We start from the raw sequence: 20,679 nt of genomic DNA on the forward strand, positions 1-20,679 counted from the left end.
AGGGGACGACAGAGGGTGAGATGGCTGGATGGCATCATCGACTCGATGGACATGGGTTTGGGTGGACTCAGGGAGTTAGTGATGGACAGGGAGGCCTGGCATGCTGCGATTCATGGGGTTGTAAAGAGTCAGACAGGACTGAGCCCTGAACTGAACTGAGCTTCATCTTTACTGTATCTCTCTTTTATTGTTAATGTATAACTTTGATAATCAGTATGCATTTGAATTTTACTGTGTTCTCCATTCTGACAATTATAGTCTTTTGGGTGTTTAACTCCTTCATATTTAATTATTGATAAATTTGAGATTTTTTTTTCATATTCTTTTTTGCCTATTAAGTAATATTAAATTTCCTAATATTTAAGTTTTTAATATCATTTTCTTCCTGTATTAGCATGTTATTTATACTTAATTTTATTATTCTTTTGTTGATTAGCTTAAAGATTATAGTCAGTATCCTTGACCTATTTAAGTTAACTTTAAAACTTACTTTGAGATAATTATAGATTCACAGAAAATTTTCAGTATGGTATGTGTTCTTCACCAAGTTTCTTCCAGTGGTTACGTCTTAGTAAAATATCATACCACAAAACTGGTATTGATAAAACGTATGTTAATTTTTTAAATTTGTGTTATTTTTCCACTTGTGTAGATTTGTGTAACTACCCACCAGGTAAGTACTGATCTATCCAGCACCACAAAGATCTCCGTCATGCTACCTTTTATATCTAGCCATATATTCCACAGTGTTCCTAACCCTAGAATGGTGTATATGTATATAGTATATGTATATAGTTTATTTCTATGTATATAGTTTAATCAACTCAAGAATATTAAAAATATAATGTATGTGTTTGATAGCCTTTTTTCACTCAACATGATCCCTCCAAATTATTGTGCATTTTAATATCTTGTTTCTTTTTGTTGCTGAGGTTTATTCTGGCGATGATTGTTCTTACTGGGGGATACTTTTTTTCCAATATTTTACTCTTATCAATGAAGGTACTGTGAGCAATTTTGTACATGTTTTTTGTGGACATAGATTTTCATTTTTTTCATTTCTCTATAACAAGTGTCCAGGAGTGCCATTACTGAATCGTATGGTAAATATACAGTTTGTTTTGGAAACAGCCAAACCGTTTTCCAAAGGGAGTCCACCGTTTTACATTCTTTACATTTCCCCACATCCCAAAGAAAGGCAATGCTAAAGAATGCTCAAACTACCGCACAATTGCACTCATCTCACACGCTAGGAAAGTAATGCTCAAAATTCTCCAAGCCAGGTTTCAGCAATACGTGAACCGTGAACCTCCAGATGTTTAAGCTGGTTTTAGAAAAGGCAGAGGAACCAGAGATCAAATTGCCAACATCCACTGGATCATTGAAAAAGCAAGAGAGTTCCAGAAAAACATCTATTTCTGCTTTATTGACTATGCCAAAGCCTTTGACTGTGTGGATCACAATAAACCTGAAAATTCTGAAAGAGATGGGAATACTAGACCACCTGACCTGTCCCTTGAGAAACCTGTATGCAGGTCAGGAAGCAACAGTTAGAACTGGACGTGGAACAACAGACGGGTTCCAAATAGGAAAAGGAGTATGTCAAGGCTGTATATTGTCACCCTGCTTATTTAACTTATATGCAGAGTACATCATGAGAAATGCTGGGCTGGAAGAAACACAAGCTGGAGTCAAGATTGCCAGGAGAAATATCAATAACCTCAGATATGCAGATGACACCACCCTTATGGCAGAAAGTGAAGAAGAACTAAAGAGCCTCTTGATGAAAGTGAAAGAGGAGAGGGAAAAAGTTGGCTTAGACCTCAACGTTCAGAAAACTAAGATCACGGCATCTGGTCCCATCACTTCATGGGAAGTAGATGGGGAAACAGTAGAAACAGTGTGAGACTTTATTTTTCTGGGCTCCAAAATCACTGCTGATGGTGATTGCAGCCATGAAATTAAAAGACACTTACTCCTTGGAAGGAAGGTTATGACCAATCTAGACAGCATATTTAAAAGCAGAGACATTACTTTGCCAACAAAGGTCTATCTAGTCAAGGCTATGGTTTTTCCAGTGGTCATGTATGGATGTGAGAGTTGGACGGTGAACAACGCTGAGTGCTGAAGAATTGATGCTTTTGAACTGTGGTGTTGGTGAAGACTCTTGAGAGTCCCTTGGACTGCAAGGAGATCCAACCAGTCCATCCTAAAGGAGATCAGTCCTGGGTGTTCACTGGAAGGACTGATGTTGAAGCTGAAACTCCAATACTGTGGCCACCTCATGCGAAGAGTTGACTCATTGGAAAAGACCCTATTGTTGGGAAGGATTGGGGGCAGGAGGAGAAGGGGATGACAGAGGAGATGAGATGGCTGGATGGCATCACCGACTTGATGGACATGGGTTTTGGTAAACTCCGGGAGTTGGTGATGAACAGGGAGGCCCGGCATGTTGCAGTTCATGGGGTCGCAAAAAGTCGAACACGACTGAGCGACTGAACTGAACTGAACATCCTGATCAGTGTGTGCCGTTGTCATTATTTCTTTTTTATTTAGTTATTCTTTCAGGTATAGACTGATACCTCATTGTGCTTTTAATCTGCTTTTCTTTAATGGATAAGATGCTGTACACGTTTATGTTCTTACTTGTCATCTCTGTGTCCTCTTTGGTGCAATGTCTATGTCTTTTGTTTATTTTTAATTGAATTTCTTAAACTTTTGAGTTTTGGATTTTCTTTATGTATTTTAGGTCTGACTTCTTTGTCACATATACATATCCTTAACTTACTTGATTTTACTTTAGTACTTTCAATACTTCCTAGAAAAGGAAAGGAATTTAATATATTTCCACCCCATTTATCCTACCCTTGTATTTTGTGTAATTGTTCATGTAGTTTAATTCTACATGAATTTAAAACTTCACAAAATTTAGATTATGCATCATAACATAATTTCTGTTGTTTTACTCACATTTTAAACCCTTTCCTGTGCTTTTCAGTGTTTTCTTCGTTCGAGAAATTCCATCAGAGGTCATTTTCTTTCTGCTAGAGAATTTATTTTGGTATTTATTTTGTCCCAAACTGAGACAATGCTTTGTGTGTGAGTATGTGTGTGGGGGAGTTGTTCTGAAAATGTTCGTTGTCAGTTCTTTAAAATTTTTTATTTCTTTTCTTTCTTCCATTCACTTGAGAAGTCAGGTGTCAGCTTTATTCTTCTTTGAAGATGAGGTCCCTTTTTGCTCTGGTAGCTTTAAAGATCTCCCCTCTGTCTTGGCGTTCAGCTGCTTTACTGTGATGTCCTATGTAAACAGCCTGGAAGATGGACACCAGATAATCTGTACTTTCTGGTAATTGTGCTCTTGTATGATAACCTTGAGTGAGGGCTGGGCTTACTGGTTTACTTCTAATGAATAGAATAGAGCAGATCTGACACTTTCTTTTTGATCTTTTAAAGGTTTTTTTTGTTGTTAACAGCTTTTATGCACATTTCCTGATTGATCTCAGAGGAAGGGTTATTCTGATATAGTTATCTCCAGAGGGTGAGCTTAATTGTATTTAGAACTAAAGAGAATTCTTGTTTTCTTGGAATGCTGTTATAGAAGATGTAGCTCTCTTACTACACCTACAAATAAGTTGTTTGCTAGGTGGAAAAGATGCTGTCTTTTTCTCCTGTAGCATATATTGACTGGTGCTCAGAGGACTAAACACTTGTTTACTCAGGTATTTTCTTGTCTGTTTGGTTCCATAAGTATAGATTTATAAAAAAAGTCATTTTTCAGTTGCTTATGCCAGTCATAATTATTTTTATATTTGTAGGGCTCTATCATGTGTAAAATATATGATGAGATAGTTTTCTATAAAAACTTACTTAAATTCATTTGAAAGACTACATAGATGATAAAACAATTGTTGGTGATTTGTTTGTGTTAGATAAAACTGTGAGGAAGCAAGATCTCATAAAAGGTTCTTTATGAAAGTTATTTCTCACATGTTCATGTACTTGCTTCACCTTTTAAAGAGAGAGTGACTAAATTTGAAAAAAAATCATATTGTATGAGTGTGATTTATATAAGAAAGAAGACGGGGACCTCTCATGCATCAAGGTATTTGTAAATGGCTGTGCATGTGTTTTGCGTTAAAACAGTGTGCTTAAGTTGTATAATTGTCCTTTGTTATGATTTTTGCCTTATCTGACCTTTTAGAGTAAGTGAACCTTTTGGTGGTTCTGACTGCGGCTTGTAAGAGAGCTTCTTCCTGTCCTAAATACTGAGAGGGTATTTCGTATTACCATTCACAAAGAATTTGACAACTTTTTAACTGAATACCTTACATAATTGTCATTTAACTTATCTTGAGTGTTGGCACTAATGAAACATCCCTTAATTAAATTAATACATGTTTAGTAAGAACGCAAGAGACCTTTTTAGACTGAAATAGCCAGAAGCTAAACTGAAAACATAATTATTTGATGACTCTTGTTCATCTACTAGTAACTTCCCCAAATAATACAGATTGTATATCTGCATATACAAATCACCAGATAGTTGTGTTTTCTTCTGCTTATTTTATATTGTATAAACCAAGATGGGAGTCAAGGTCTTTTTATTAACCATCTGTACTGTGTCTGCTGTGAACTGATTAGTCATGTCAAAGAAGATTCGTTCTTATCCTTCCAGGAGATTTTATTTCAGAAAACCATTTTAATAAAGCTGTGGCAGAATCATAGCTGTGCCTTCGTGTTTTTCTCTATGGGAATAAATTTTCAAATTTAAAAACATGTCTTTTGTATGATGGTATAATTAAATTATAGTTTTTACATACATGATCTCTTTGCTTTTACATTTATATAGACCTCAGTGGCTAGATGGAGATAGGAGGAGTCATTGTCTTTGGTTAAGCCTTTAACAAATTTGGAGAAGACAGTCAATATCCAGTATCATATAGCTTTATATGTATATATAACTTCACTCTTAGAATGCCTTCACACCTTGTCTAACATAGTTTCATCGCTTCTTCACCAGTTAACTTCACATAGATAGACTCTTTGTTCTTATAACATGACTTGTTCATTCTAGCTCACTGTAGCAAAGCTCCAATTACTTATTCCCTATGCAAACATCCCATAGACATTAGGTCTTGGTGTGTGAACTTTTTCCACCTAAAAATAGTGCTTCATTGAACATCCTTGCATGTACATCTTCATGTGTTTTTCTGATTTTTCTTCTTGAAGTAGAGTTGCTGAATAAAACGGTATGGACATTTTGAAATTTCATATGTACTTCATTATTACCCCTCTTGGGATGATTTCTGTGAGGTAGCTTATGAAATATCAAAATTGTTAATAATCTCCATATTACTCTTAGGTAAACATTGCAACTTCAACAATTTCAAATGTCGAGTATGGTCACATTCCGCATCTCAGCCCAGGTGTAGTTCCTACTTCGCCAAATGAATCATTTTTATCATCCCCAAATAATGGAAATCTGGAAGTTCTTACAGGATTGGGTACTGCACATATCAATGGGAAACCTGCTTGTGATGAATTTGATCAACTGATCAAAAATATGGCCCAGGTAAGAGCATTTGTTCCTATTAGTTATGATAGAATGTGTCCTGGATAATTTGAAGAATACTTGCATATTTATATTATGTATGTTAAATATATACTTTAAATATATTATTATTATAGAAAACATAGCAACAATATATTTTGTTTCATATTATTTTATAAATTTTATTACATTTTACTGAACAACAATATAAAGTATATCTTAAATATATATTATACTATGATATATATTCTTATTTATGAAGACATTTTTAACATTGAAAAAATTAGAATGAAAAAGATGTAGATTTCGTGTAAGTTTAAGTGCTTCAGGGATTTTTCTAAATGAAGGTTATCTTAGAAAAAATTTAAAAAAATTTTAAACAGATGAATGCTGCTAATAAGACTATGACTGTAGTGGCTGGCATGTAATTATATTCCTTGCTTCTTTTTCTGGACAGGGTCGCCAGATAGAAGTTTTTGAGCTCCTCAAACCTCCCTGTGGGGGCCTTGGGTTCAGTGTGGTGGGACTGAGGAGTGAAAACCGGGGAGAGCTAGGTATCTTTGTGCAGGAGGTCCAGGAAGGCAGCGTGGCCCACAGGTGAGACTGCCACTGCGCCTTCTCTGTTTTTGACACCACATTCAGAGGTGTTACTCACCTTAGGAGAATTTTAAGAAACAAAAATGCCTAAAAACAAAACCAATATAAAATGTTATTAACCAGTTTTTAGAAATCATTAACGTTGCTACAGTAACAAGAAAGTCCTTTGAAAGCAGAGTAACTTTTATATATCATCATGACTTAATCACTTTTTAGTAAGGAAATAAAAATTTGACTGGGACATTACTCCCGTTGTTTTTAAACAGGCTCTTTTTGATTAAATTAAAAAATTATAGAAAAGCATTGAAGTTGTCCATGATAATATGAGCTGTATTTTATTAATATACTCAAAACAAGTAAGAGCTGTATTTATTAATATGCTCAAAGCAAAAAGTAAATATATACTTCTTTACATTCATTTGTAGAAGATAATAGCAATACTAAAATACATCGTATAGGTTGAATGAGTAGCTAAAAAGAAGATGGCTGTTAACTGGGAGTGGTTGACTAGGGTTAGGTCAGCTGGCGCCAAAGCATATATATTTTTCCCTTCCATTTTTATTGAGATATAATTGACATATAGCACTGTGTAAGTTTAAGGTGTATAGCATCATGATTGGACTTACGTACATCATGGAGTGATTATCATGGTAAGTTTTGTGAACAGCCTCTCACATAGAACAAAATTAAAGAAATAGAGAAAAAATATTTTAGGAGTACAGTTGCAAGAAAAAAACTTACATAGTGTGGACATTAGAAAATAGAATTAAAAATAACCTGAAAATGCATGCCAAAGAAGCAGTCATTTTCTTGAGATCTATCAGTTATCTTTTATCCCCTTTTTCATTGTTAGAGATGGAAGATTGAAGGAAACTGACCAGATCCTTGCTATTAATGGACAGGCACTTGATCAGACAATTACACATCAGCAGGCCATCAGCATCCTGCAGAAAGCCAAAGATACTGTCCAGCTGGTTATTGCCAGAGGCTCATTGCCTCAGCTTATCAGCCCCATAGTTTCCCGTTCTCCATCTGCGGCAAGCACAATTTCAGCTCATTCTAATCCGGTGAGTACATAAGATTTTCAAGGGGAACAGAACATATTTTTCTAATTCTTTAAGGTTTTTCACAGGTTTGCAATTCCTGTAGGTTCTTTGTATTTCTTGGGTTTTTGCCTTTTTGTTCTTTTTTCCCTCCTGAGCATAGAATATATTTTATGCAATTATGATTAAGTTTCTGGCTTCTAAAAAACTTTTATCTTTATTTATGTAGCATTTTAACTTGAATTCATTCCTAAAAAAAGAAAAAAGAAGTCCCTTAAAAAATTGACTATCTGTAAACAAATAAAATCTTGATTTTACTTTTTAAGTTGTTAGAGTTAGCTATCAGTGACTTTAAGAGGTCATTTAATTTTGGGGCTTCCCAGGTGGCTCAGACAGTAAAGAATACACCTGCAGTGCAGGAGACCTAGGTTCAATCCCTGGGTCGGGAAGATACACTGGAGAAGGGATTAACTACCCACTACAGTGTTTCTGCCTGGGAAATTCCATGGACAGAGGAGCCTGGCGGGCTACAATCCATAGGGTCGCAAAGAGTTGGACACGACTCAGTGATTAACACTTTCTCACTTAACTTGAAATCTCAGGCAACAAGATTTATGTAGAAGAAATTTTTAACAGCTAACATTTTTTTTTCTCTTTTTCTTTGATCATCTTTTTTTAAACTCTTCAAAGGATCTTGCCAGTCTGTATCTTTACCTGGTTAAATAGAGCCACTATAATAATGTATTGATAATTTCAAGAATGGTTATATCAACAGTAGTAACAACCTGTTGAAAGAGAAATGTACTAAATAAATGGGACCCTGTTAAAACTCATTATTATGTCTGCACTCATTTAATACTAATCATAAAATAATATTCACAGAAATGTCAACTACAATAAAATTTTAGTTTTCAAATTCACATGAGGGCTTTGTTTTCAGGTTCACTGGCAGCATGTGGAAACTATTGAATTGATCAATGATGGTTCTGGTCTGGGGTTTGGCATCGTAGGAGGAAAAGCAACTGGTGTGATTGTGAAAACCATTCTGCCTGGAGGTGTAGCTGATCAGGTAAGCTATTCCAGCAGGTATTTTATGTTTTATCCAATAATACAGCTTCATCTTGTATATTTCTGTCAGAAAGAAGAGACTTTGGTTTAGATAAGGTCAGATTCTTTTGTTTTACTGGGCTTGTTTGTAAAATGATTTTCTTTGACTCGGGGCGAAATGCATTTCAGAAGAGACCTTGATTTTCATTTACAGTTACAGACAGTGATCTTTCAAATCAGAGAGTAAAGCCCAGGTTGTGATTTTGATCATTTTAGAGGTAGATATTCTTTATTTATGATTGTAAGTCATTTTTATAAGCCTCTTTATCTATTTTATAGTCGCAAGGTATTGTGGAAAAAAAGAATATTTCATTACTGAGGTGAAAAAACAAGAGTAAAGCCTATTTTTTATTACTTAGAGTAGTTCTTTAAGGCATTGCCATTTATGCTATATAAAGTTGTTGGGATATATGTGAGAAATTATAAAGTTGCTAATTGTGATTTATATTTTAATTTGACAAGTTCTGGTGTTTTCTTTGCCTTGATAATAATGTTTTGTGTATGAAGCTGTTTGCTTTTACATGTGTATTTGAACTTACTTAGGAAGTCCGGGTCATCAAATATTGTTCATATTGGTAAATGAAAGGCAAATTTATGGGCTGCCTTATCAATAGAGGTATTGAGAGTAACTCAATAACATGTGTGTTTTCTCACTTTTAAATATTAGCCAGTATCAAGCAGTATCCAGTGAAATCTCTCTAATTGACAGACTTGTGATGAATAAGCTTTCCCTTCTGTATGGAGTTGCACTAATACTGTAGGGACTTGCCACATACCACTTTTAAATTCAAATTTGAATTTATTAAAATTAAATAATATTACCATCTCAGCTCTTCCATAAGATGAGCTATATTTCAAGTGCTCTAGAAAAACAGGCCCCAACCTTTTTGACACCAGGGACCATTTCATGGAGGACAGTTTTTCCACAGAGTGGGGTGATGGGGGTGGTTTCAGGATGATTCAAGTGCATTACATTTACTGTGCACTTTATTTCTAAACTAATGCTGCTGCTGCTATGATAGGAGGTACTGGTTCACAGCCTGGAGGTTGGGGATCTCTACTCTAGAGCAGTATGTTGCTTGTAGCTGCTCTATTATAGGACATTGCAGAACATTTTAATCACTGCAGAATGTTCTCGTGGACAGTGCTTGTATGGAGGCTTACCAGATCGATGTTCACTTCCCTGGTCTATCTGAATTTACATCTTGCAAAGATTTCATCTGCAGGCGAGCCCTTTAGGGATATTTATCTTTGAAATGGCAAGGCAGAAAGTTGTGATATTAACTCAGAGCTTTTTTTGTGGTTCACACTGTATTTTGAGTAATATATGTTTGTGTAGTGAGTTGTACCTCATCTTTAAGTTCAGTTCAATTGCTCAGTCGTGTCCGACTCTTGGCGGCCCCATGGACTGTAGCATGCCAGGCCTCCCTGTCCATCACCAACTCCCAGAGTTTACTCAAACTCATGTCCATTGAATCAGTGATGCCATCCAACCATCTCATTCTCTGTTGTCCCCTTCTCCTGCCTTCAGTCTTTCCCAGCATCACGGTCTTTTCAGATGAGTCAGGGCTTGGCATCAGGTGGCCAAAGTACTGGAAGTTCAGCTTTACCTAGTGGGATTTTCTCTTTTTTATTTCCCTCAAAAAACTCACAGAAAGGCTAGTGCTTTCTTGCATCGAGTGTGGAAATAAAATTGAAAAGCTCATATCAATTATTGATTTAAATAATATTTATGAATTTTGGTTACTTATATCACATTGAATGATGTTAGGATGCTTCAAAAGAGATTTAACACTACAACACATGTTTAATGTACCAAGAATTCACAGCATGGCTCTTTTTTGTTCTTATTCCCATTCTCTCATTTAGAGTTTCTCTGATGAAGTTAGTATTAATAACAACAAGCTGACTAACCAATTCCTTTTTATTCAGCATGGGCGTTTATGCAGTGGAGACCACATTCTAAAGATTGGTGATACAGATCTAGCAGGAATGAGCAGTGAGCAGGTAGCCCAAGTCCTCAGACAGTGTGGAAATAGAGTGAAGTTGATGATTGCAAGAGGTGCCATTGAAGAACCGACAGCACCTACCTCTTTGGGCATCACCCTTTCCTCATCCCCAGCTTCTACGCCAGAAATGCGGGTAAGGACATAAAAAGTTAATGGGAAGGTCATAGACTATAGCACTTAGATAACAGTGATGTTTATTTAGAAACTAGATTTATTAATGTTAGTGTATTATTGCTAAAGAATGAAACAATTCAAATGTAGAATGTTTCAGCACTAATAATAGTTTATTAAATAGGAATACTGTCTCACAAATGAAAGATAGATTGCTTAAAATTCTAGATTAGTGTTTTGCATTTTTATTTAAGCCGTACTTTTATGAGGATAAGTATTTTGAAGTATGAATAAATTTAAATGAATCATATGCTACTAATACCTAAAATGTTTTATTCTATATTTTTCTTATTTAGAAGGTCTTCTGTAAGGTAGGTTGTAAGTTCTAATCATTCCCTTTCAACAGCTTGCTTCTTAGTGTCTTTTGGAGGGCAAGATGTATGAATAAAACTTACTAACACCTTTCAATATTATTGTTTTAAGGTATGTCATATAATTGTTATAAGATTTGTAATGAGAAGTTGCTATTCTTGACCTAGTTATATAAGTTTTTTAGACACAAGTTATGCTTTCAGGGTTGTAACAAAAGCTTTATTCATAGGCAGAGCATTCCATCTTTGTTCTTAACTTGATCTGCAAAAAGCTAGAACGTTTCAAAATTATTATAATGTAATGTTATCTCAAATAGTTAAAGTCATGCAATATCATGGATTAAATATCAACAACATGATTTTATCCAGAAATTTCTTGAATATTTAAGAAGAGAATTATACTCACTTTCTGTATGTTTTCTAGCAAATTCTTGTTCTACATTCCTTTCTTGTAGATCTGAAAGCAGGGTTTTTTTTTTGTATTACAGTTTTTTTTTCTAAATAGTTGCTACAAATTCCTTTTTTATTATTCTAACGTCTTCTACAAGCCCTTTAAAACTTTATTAGAACACTTGAAATTTCCATGATTCTGTTGTTTTTAGGATTGTGTTTGGTTGCTATTTTTTGCAGGGAGAAAAAAGTAAAGAAAGCCTGTTTATGAAAGTATTTAAGTGGCATTCTTTTGTGGTAAACAAAACATTTTATTCAGCAATATATAAATGAATGCAATACCAAAAACCACTTGATGTAATTGAAAGCTTAGAAAAATATCTATTCTGTGCATATCATCATTTCTGAAGCTTGTGCCCCTTTTAAAACCATTCGATAGTCAAATTGCCACCCTCTAAAATAGCACTTGCATAAGTCTTATTAAAAATAGAAAACACATTTGTTTCAATTGAAGCAGATTTCATCCTGTCATTTTCTTGTAATTATCTAAACTTTAAACTTTTGCTAAGTTTGCATAGATAATTATGTGCAATGAAAAAATAAATCAAACTTTACTATAAAATTACATCTCATTTAGGTGACTATCAGTGAGATATAGAGTATGCTTAAAGAAAATCAGAAAGCATTACCAGCTAGCCCCATTCTGCCTGTCTATTCAAACCATAGCCTTCTTTCTTTTGTGATCTTCCTAGGGTACTTTCTGGAATCTGGTCACACCACACCAGTATATAATACCAGCAACTTATTGATGACTTACTGTACTAGTCCATTCATGCTTTATTCATGGAGCCTTGCCCATTAGTCCAGTATATAATAACAAGTCTACATATTAGAGAACGCTGCTTTCAAATGTCATTCCAGGGTGAAAGAAATCAGCATGGAAAGGCATGCTTTCCTTCTAAAAAGCTTTTCATATTGAAGTTTGAATTTATAAAGCAAATACAAGGACAGTATTAATTAATATTTGGTACCTTTCACTGGCTTTCAAAATAATCATCAGTCTATTAATATTTTATCTGGAGGACAGGTTCACCTTCATGATGTTACAGTCAGCTTCCAAGCTAAAATAATGGCATGTCTGGAGCAGGCAGTGTGGCCCTTACATTCTAAGAGGGTTTGCATACTGTGCATCTTTTAAGAGCAGGGGCTCTGCAACCAGCGCCTCTGTGTTTGAATTCTTCCTCTATTAGATGTTTCACTGTGAGTCCTTGGAAAAGTTTATGTTCCTCAGTTTCCCCAGATAAAAACTGACAGTAATTGTACTTGCTTCATAGGCTTCTTCTAAGGAGTAAATTAATTGAGGCATATCAAATGCCTATTCTATAGAAACTGCTCAATGAATGTTAGCTGTACTTTTTCTTATTCCTGATAGACAGCTGAGCAAAGTGATGCTTAGAAAAAGTCAATGACAAAGCTAGATTTGACCTTGTTAATGTGGATTCAAAACCTTACTTATTTCAACTCTATTATATTCTCTAATTTCCTCAAAAAGGAAGGTGAGCCACTCCTGAAAATAGAGTCTGTTAATAAGAAGGTAATTTTTTATGATTTTCACAAAAAACCAATGATGTATTTCTCTGAAGAGGGTGTTCAGCTTTACTCCTGACATTGCTTTTGAGTAAAAATGTGATGCTGAGGCCAAGTTGTCAAGATTGAAGGAGTAATCCCTAACTATAATTCTTTAGCAGAGTTCTCTAAAAACTAATTACATCATACCTTTTCTAAATGAAGAGTGTGGCTTGAAAAACTTGTTTTGTTTGTGTGTTTATTTATATGTATTTTTTTTTTTTTACAAATTGTATTTTAGGTTGATGCTTCAACTCAAAAAAGTGAAGAAAGTGAGACATTTGACGTAGAACTCACTAAAAATGTCCAAGGATTAGGAATTACCATTGCTGGATACATTGGAGATAAAAAATTAGGTAGTTTTTAAACATTAATATTCCATTTCTTTTATCTTGGCAATTGCCTCTAATGTCTTTGTCTAATGAAATACTGAATCAATATAATATATTTTCATGTGTCTGATGATATATTTTCATGATAAACTGATGGAAATCTTCCTTTGGAGTAGTGCAGGTGACTGTGATATTTTATTTCACATAAACAAAACCATCGTCTTTTTCTGTAGCCGAGGTTTCTACTAGTGATTTTGTTTGTGTGGTTTGTTGGTTTACATCTACTCAGAATTAGGACTTTATTTTTGGGAGAATGGAGGATGGGTATTCTTTGAGTGTACTTTGTAAATAGTAAAACAAAACAAACTTGTTTCTAATCTTAGAACCTTCAGGGATCTTTGTTAAGAGCATTACAAAGAGCAGTGCTGTGGAACATGATGGAAGAATCCAAATTGGAGACCAAATTATAGCAGTAAGTAACACATTTAATGACAGCTTTGTTAATTTTCATGGTTGAGAGATGTATTCTTCTGGTTTACACCATTTTGAGAGCTACAGGTAGCTCTGTACTAATTTAACCTTACTTTTGTGATTTGAGATGTCATCAGTATTACTCATTATTTTATTAGGTGGTAGTCAGAACATTGGATAGAAGGTTTATTGATGTCATTTCTGAAGGTGAGACTCTTTCTTGAATAGCTTCTGACAGATCTGATTTCTGGTTTTAATGAGTTTGGTACATTAATAATCTTTCTTGTATTTTAGCTGCAGATACTCTGAAGATAAAGACCATACATTGTAACTTTTAGTGTATTTGAATCTGAATTTGAGTTGTGTGCATTTTTTAATATCAGCAGAATGACACTATTTTTGTTGGCACCATGACCAAGGCTTCTTTAGCTATAAGAGTATAAAGAGTAAAAGAAATAGAGCCAGACTCTCTTAGTTAGATCAAGGCAGCATTGTTTTCCTAGTAACATTAGTATGTTTGACCATATAGCTATTCAAGGTAGTGTAAAAAGAATCCAGCTTTCAGTTCTGTGTTCAGTTGTAAACTGACCTACCCTAACTACTTTTCAGAACATGAATCCAAGAAACCTGGCATCAAGGGCCTTCTGGCTAAATACGTTTAGGAAAAGCTTCCTGGGATACAGTTTCTTAGGGATTCACAGTACACATAGAAAAATAAAAAACTGAGAAGTTTTCCAATAAAGAATCTTGTTTAACTCTTTTATTTCAGAGGTTCTTAAACTTTTGTAATCATGGGTTCTTTCTTCCCCCAAACATATGTTAATACTCTCTGTAGTAGATTTAGGGAATGCTGATTTATCTTAATATGCATTTGTTTATACTTTAATGAAGTCTCAATTTTCCTCTTGAGATCTTAATAATAGTAAGAAAATAGAATGTTAAAATAGAGGAGTCCTGTTCACTGCAGCATTATTCACAAAGAGCTAAGATGAGTAAGTGTCCCAGAGTTCCATTTGCAGATAAATGGACATACAGTAGAATATTATGTAGTCTTATAAAGAAGAAATTTCCGTTACATCCTACAATATGGATAAACCTCGGGAGCATTATGCTGAGTGAAATAAGCCAGGCCCCAAAAGACAAATACTGTGTGCTTCCACTTATATGCAGGAGTATATATCAGAAGTAGTCATGCTTATGGAAACAGAAAGTAGAAGAGTTATTGTGAGGGGCGGAATAGGGGAGGCGATAGGGAGCTATGGTTCAGTTGGTTTCAAGTTTCAGTTTGCGAGATGGAAATGTTCCAGAAACATATGACAACCTGAATATACTTAGCTCTACTGAACTATACACATAAAAATGGGTAGGATGTAAAGTAATTAGCCCCCAACTAAAATAAATAAATTTATTAAAAAAAAAAAAGAAAAAAAAATGGGTAGGATGGTAAATTTTATGTTTTTGTGTTTTCTTTCACAACTAAACTAAAGATAGAAATGTCCTTTATCTGTATGTGCCCTTTGCTTCTACACTGCAACTCCCTGACTTTGCTTGATTTTAGTTCTATAAAACTCCTAACTATACCTGTTCGCCTCTTGAAATCTGCTCTAAAGATCAAGTTGTGCGTGTCACATAAGCTGACCGTATTCTGTAAAAGAGCTTTCCTGTTGTATCTCTGTTTTAACATATAGTGAAAATTAGCTACTTTTTTTTTTGTTTTGGAGGAAAAGAGAAGGAGAGAGTGAATATAAGATAAACATACTCTAAAACTATATCTGATAAAGAATTAAAAATTGAATACATAGCTAATTGGCCCTCCAGGCTATATATTTTAATCCAATAGAATGTTTTCTTAAAAGTCAGCATTCTTGAGCTAAAAGTCAGGAGAACATACAATTTACTCATTTAAAGTATATGATTCAGAAGCTCTTAGTATGTTTATAGTTGTGCCTTCATGATCACAATGAAATTTTGAACAGTTTCATTACCTTTAAAAGAAATCCTGTCCCATTAGCAGTTACTCCCTAGTTCTTAGATCCTCCCTGCCCTGAACAACTACCAACCTACTTTCTGTCTTTTTAGCCTATTCTGGACATTTCATGTAAATGGAATCATTCAATAAGTGGTGCTTTGTGATTTGCTTCTTTTGCGTAGCATAATGTTTTCAAGTAGGTTTGAACAAGGTCTATCCATGGGTATCATCATCATCAATTCTGAGTTTCTTTTTTTTAGTTGAATAATATTCTATTGTATTAACACACCATATTTTATTTATCCATTCATCAGTTGGTGGACATTTGAGTTGTTTCCACTTTTTGGCTATTATGGACAATGCCACTATAAACATTCATGTATAGATTTTTTGTGGATATATGTTTTCATTTCTCTCCTGAATGTATACTTGGGAGTATAATTGCTGGATCATATACTTCTGTATTTAACCATATAGTGAGAAGCAGGATTCCTTTACCTACAATATTGAGATAAAGAAACTTCCCTTGTATGATTTTTAAGAAAACCAAATGAGTTATTTATTTAAAATACATAGTATACTTGGTACATATATGGTTTAATTAATTAAGCAGATATTTATTGAGGGTCTGAAATGATTACACATGTAAGACTCACAAAAGCTTCCCTTCAAATTTGTAATTATTTGCATTGATTTATAACTGGAACCTCATATAATTTTGCTTGGGCAAGATCAGTGCTAAAGGAGATTGTTGACTCAAAAGTGGAAGCACCTTTTTTCTGAAGTATTTTCTTGCTTTCCATAAAGTCATTGTCTTTGCTCTCATCAGTGTTATGATTTTTTATTTTTTAGCAGCACTCTCTTACTTCAAAGTTAGAAGCACCTTGATTTTTAAGAAATATCATGCAGTGCTTTGATCATGTATTAATTTTGTGTAAAATGCCATCATTTTGTAGTCTTTTGAGAGATAGGTAGGAAAGTTCTTCACACTAGTTGTTTTTCACGATTGCTATCTTGCATTTTTTTTTTTTCAATTTTGTCTTGGCAGCAGCTATTTTGAACTATAATGTTTTTATTTTTTAATTATTGAAGTGGCGAGAGGATTAAGAAATTATTTCCTATTATTTAAGGATGTATTATTTTAAAAATTAAAGTCTTTTATTATAAGATTCCTGTTTTATGAATTATGCTCTCTTAACCCCTAGGGTTTCAATGTAGGTATTACAGGGGCAGGGAATACAGCAAATGAGACTTTTTCTTTACTACATAAGAATTATTTAATAAGAGGACTCTATTTTGTAAAGTCAATCAAACTTGTCATTAGATAAAGTCATATATTCATTTTTTTAGATTGGTATACAGATATCTTTGATAAAAGCAGTATAGAATTATGTATCTGATTAAAAAATGTTATACAGGAAATGTATCATGAAAAGAAAATATGGAAAGGTATCAGATGTTGCCTTTACTATTCTGTGACTTTGTTAATAGTCTCAATTTCCCTCTTTGTATATGTGTATAATTATAGGCTGTGTTGGAGGAGGGCTTGGCCAGCTAGATTGAATGTACTGAAGAGCTGCCTTTTCCATTTGTTCTAACTAGGATTTCTCCCCTATAATTATTCTTAGCAGTATCTACACTGCACTGCCATCTCCTCAGGATGGCACCTAGACAGTTTACTGTCATTGTACCTCGTTCCACAGCACTTTTGCTCTGCGAGAGCTGGGTCTGAAGCAGCCTTTTCCCTCTCTTATTGTGATAATGAGGGACCAGAGCTGGCCTGAGCCTCATTCAGGTTTCAGTGCCTTGTCCCATATGTATGATGTGTGTAATTATGTTGAACAGAAAGTGCTTCCATAAGGCTTGGGGTTTTTATGTTTATTAATCACTTCATTTTATTAATAATAGTACCTCTTGAAATCTGCTATTAAATCAAATATTAATAAAAGTTTCTGAGTAAGTTTTCAGTACAAAGTGCCATGCACTGTAATTTTGGAAAAGTAGGTACCATTATTCTCATATTACAGATGAAGATACTGAGAAATTTTGAACGAAAGTCTAGGATTAAAAGTCTGTAATTATTCCATTATAGCAATTTCTTCTCTGCTAGTACCTACCATCTGTGAGAGTTGAGTAAGGAATATATTTTTAAATTCAGGTCATCAGGTTTTGGGGGGAAAAAAGGAAACATGTTTTTTGTTTACATAATGAACTTTATTGGTATTTAGTAGACAAAATCATGCACATTTGATTTTTGTTAAACCGCATATTTAAAGAATTGAGCTGTAAAAATCTATTGCACATGAAAATTTGCAGCCTGTTATGTGCATTTTAAGAATGCACATACTGATTTTTATGGCACCTCAAAGTTGAGATTTTTGTGAGATTTTTCTCTGTTGCTACCCTGAGAATAAATAACATATTTATTTCTTTTAGATTAATTTTTATCTTTGAGGTCTAAAGAACATTAAATTTGAACATGGCTTAAAAAGCTGTTCTAATAGAAACCACTCTTAATACTTTATGGTTTAACATTTCAGGAAATTTCCATGTATCTGTACTTAGGATTGTATTAGTTTATACCTTTTTATTATTTATTTAGTTTACAAATATACCTGGTAGGTATAGTTGTATCAGCACATATGGATCTATCATAATATACTTAACACCTCTTATTCGTGGAGAGGTATATTGTTTATAGTGGTTTGCTGTTACAAACAACTGTGTTACGTACCATTTTGTATATCTTTTATGGACCAAGACTTAAAACATTTACGTTTGCTATAATAGTATTATTTAGATTTAAATTTTACTTATTACTAAACCTTGTATGCCACATTTTTCTTATTTGGAGTTTTAAATCTGATTAATCGCTCGGTCAGCTAGAGTATTTTTTGAGTAAATTTCATAGGAAGAGAATGTGTTGGTAGACTTTCAGAAGCTTTTCGCTCTGAGAACCTCTCATGTTGCCTTTGCACACTTGGACATTTTGGCTGGCAATAACATAGACTTTGCATAAAGAAGACTTGGAGGGATAGTCTTAAACAGCCTTTTAAAATTTGTCTTTAGCTGTCTCTTTTACCTTCTATAGGAAAAGGTCTTCCTTTTCCCCTGAAGGGAATCTTGGTCAAGTTATTATTCTCAAAGAGTAAAATGTCCTGTGACCAATCAGGATCACCAAATACAGCTCCAATTTAGTAATTAAAGATTTCCCATCCTAAATGATATTCTGATTTCAACCCCCACGCTGGCCTAGCAGAAGCCATCTATGAACTAGTGGCTCACACAGAGGTCGAGAAGGCACTCCTAGTCTGTCTTCCACACCGAGCTTTTCTTTTCTGCCCTCCCCTTCTTGTTGTGCCGGCTTGACCCTTACCAGTGTGAAGGAAGAGAGTGAAAGACAGCAAGGCACTTCATCCCTGGCTGGCACTTCCGTAACACGGTTTCTTGCTCTGTGAGCCTGGCTCATGCTTAAATGCGACTGTCACTCAGGGTTCCTTCTTGGGTTCCTGGGAGACCCTACTAGAGATATTTGACTGAGCGTTCCATGACAGATGGTTGATTTTTCATCTGACTGACTCTTCTTCCCTTTGGCTGCAGTTTCTCAACATTCTGCTCTATAAATTCTCATTTTTGGGCACCATCATTCCCTAGGGGTACTCTTGGGTAGCTTTTAAGGTGGCTCCAGTCTGGCTTTCTCGTGTGTGTGCATGTGTGTATGCATGTGTGTGTGTGGCCCCCTTCTGATCTGTGCCCAGACAGAGTAAGGCTGTCAAACAGTTCTCAGCGTAATAGCAGTTTTCTCTTGTTTCACTGTCAGAGCAATTAAAGAGCCTCGCCCTTAACCTCCTGATAGAGCTAAACACAAGGTACTTACTGCATCCTTCCTTACAACACGTGACACAGCTCTTTTGACTTGTGGTCATAGGTTGAACATCTAAGTGGGGATTTATAGCACTCTTCTCTCTAAAAAAGCAAAGCAACATCCTCTTAAGTCTTTGTTAATCTCTAACAGCCCAGCCCTTTAATGCCCTAAATGTGTACAGATTATAATTCCAGATTGCTTAAATATCTGCTTTGTGGTCTTCTCATAACACACTTTGGTAGAAGATATAGCATCTCATGCTATAATTGATGCTATCAGATGCTGTCTTATGATACTATAGAATAACATCATAGCATCTCAACCACAATTTTCATTTCCATACATGTTACACTGAGTATAAAATTTTGGGTTCATAATTTCTTTCACAAGTTATCTGCTCACTCTCTTTCCTAGAAGCTAATAGGCTTTTTTCTTTTGATTTTTGAAATCCAAGAATTTAATCAAGATTTGTCTGGGTGTTAGTTTTGTTTCTAGTTTTTCATATACCTCTGATTTATAGAGGCAGATTTCTTTATCTCCTCATAATTTCTTTGATTATTTTTCTTCAATTATTCCCTTCTCCCTGTAATTTTTTGTAATTAAATTGATTTTCTAGATCAGCCTTAATATGTCTTCAGTCTTATTTCCCTGATCATTTTTATCTACCTATTCTTATCCTCTGAAAACATAGGAAAATTGCATATTCCTGTCTTCCATTCCATGACTTTGTACAGTATGTAAAATGCTGTTGATGCCTTCATTGTAATAGTTTTCTTTTTTCTTTTTTGGTAGATACTTGTTTCTTCTTTGTATGTATTCTCTCCACTTCCATAAATACAATGAAAAATGAATCTCTTTGAAGAGAAGCTTCAGAAAATTATCTTTCTGTTCCCTGCATAACAGTCTCATTGGAAGATATTTGTACTCATGCTTCAGGGCACACATTTTCTTTCAGACTATGGTATTCTATTCCTTTGACCTTTTTTTTTCTCAGAGATCTCAGTGAGAACTATGCTTGTGCAAAAGGGGGATGAGATGGATTTTTATACAAATAGTTTAGGAATTGCAAAGCAAGAAGGAAGGAGAAAGTTTAAATTTACAAGTCAGTTTCACTTGTAGATTAATAGAATATAGAGGAAACCAGGAAAACAGGATGAAGAACATTGTGTGTCTGTGCTGACAGATTGTTTTCTGTGAGTGTTGTGGAGTTGGTTGGGGTTGTGTGTGGATGTATGTG

General features: G+C 34.6%; 1 protein-coding gene across 22 annotated transcripts in view; it reads left to right on the forward strand.

Annotated features, from left to right (window-relative positions):
- MPDZ (multiple PDZ domain crumbs cell polarity complex component) overlaps positions 1 to 20,679 on the forward strand; it is a 212,908-nt gene that overhangs the window by 48,779 nt on the left and 143,450 nt on the right. For all 22 annotated transcript variants that reach the window (XM_081570360.1, XM_081570365.1, XM_081570379.1 and 19 more), the window contains 7 exons: positions 5,363 to 5,572; positions 6,009 to 6,148; positions 7,002 to 7,215; positions 8,132 to 8,260; positions 10,231 to 10,440; positions 13,047 to 13,161; positions 13,521 to 13,609. In XM_081570360.1, the coding sequence (XP_081426486.1) occupies positions 5,363 to 5,572; positions 6,009 to 6,148; positions 7,002 to 7,215; positions 8,132 to 8,260; positions 10,231 to 10,440; positions 13,047 to 13,161; positions 13,521 to 13,609 (1,107 nt within the window). The remainder of the gene's footprint in view (positions 1 to 5,362; positions 5,573 to 6,008; positions 6,149 to 7,001; positions 7,216 to 8,131; positions 8,261 to 10,230; positions 10,441 to 13,046; positions 13,162 to 13,520; positions 13,610 to 20,679) is intronic.

The sequence above is a fragment of the Giraffa tippelskirchi genome, chromosome 1 (genome assembly GCF_054371585.1).
Source record: "Giraffa tippelskirchi isolate mGirTip1 chromosome 1, T2T-mGirTip1v1.2.pri, whole genome shotgun sequence".
NCBI classification, from domain to species: domain Eukaryota; kingdom Metazoa; phylum Chordata; class Mammalia; order Artiodactyla; family Giraffidae; genus Giraffa; species Giraffa tippelskirchi.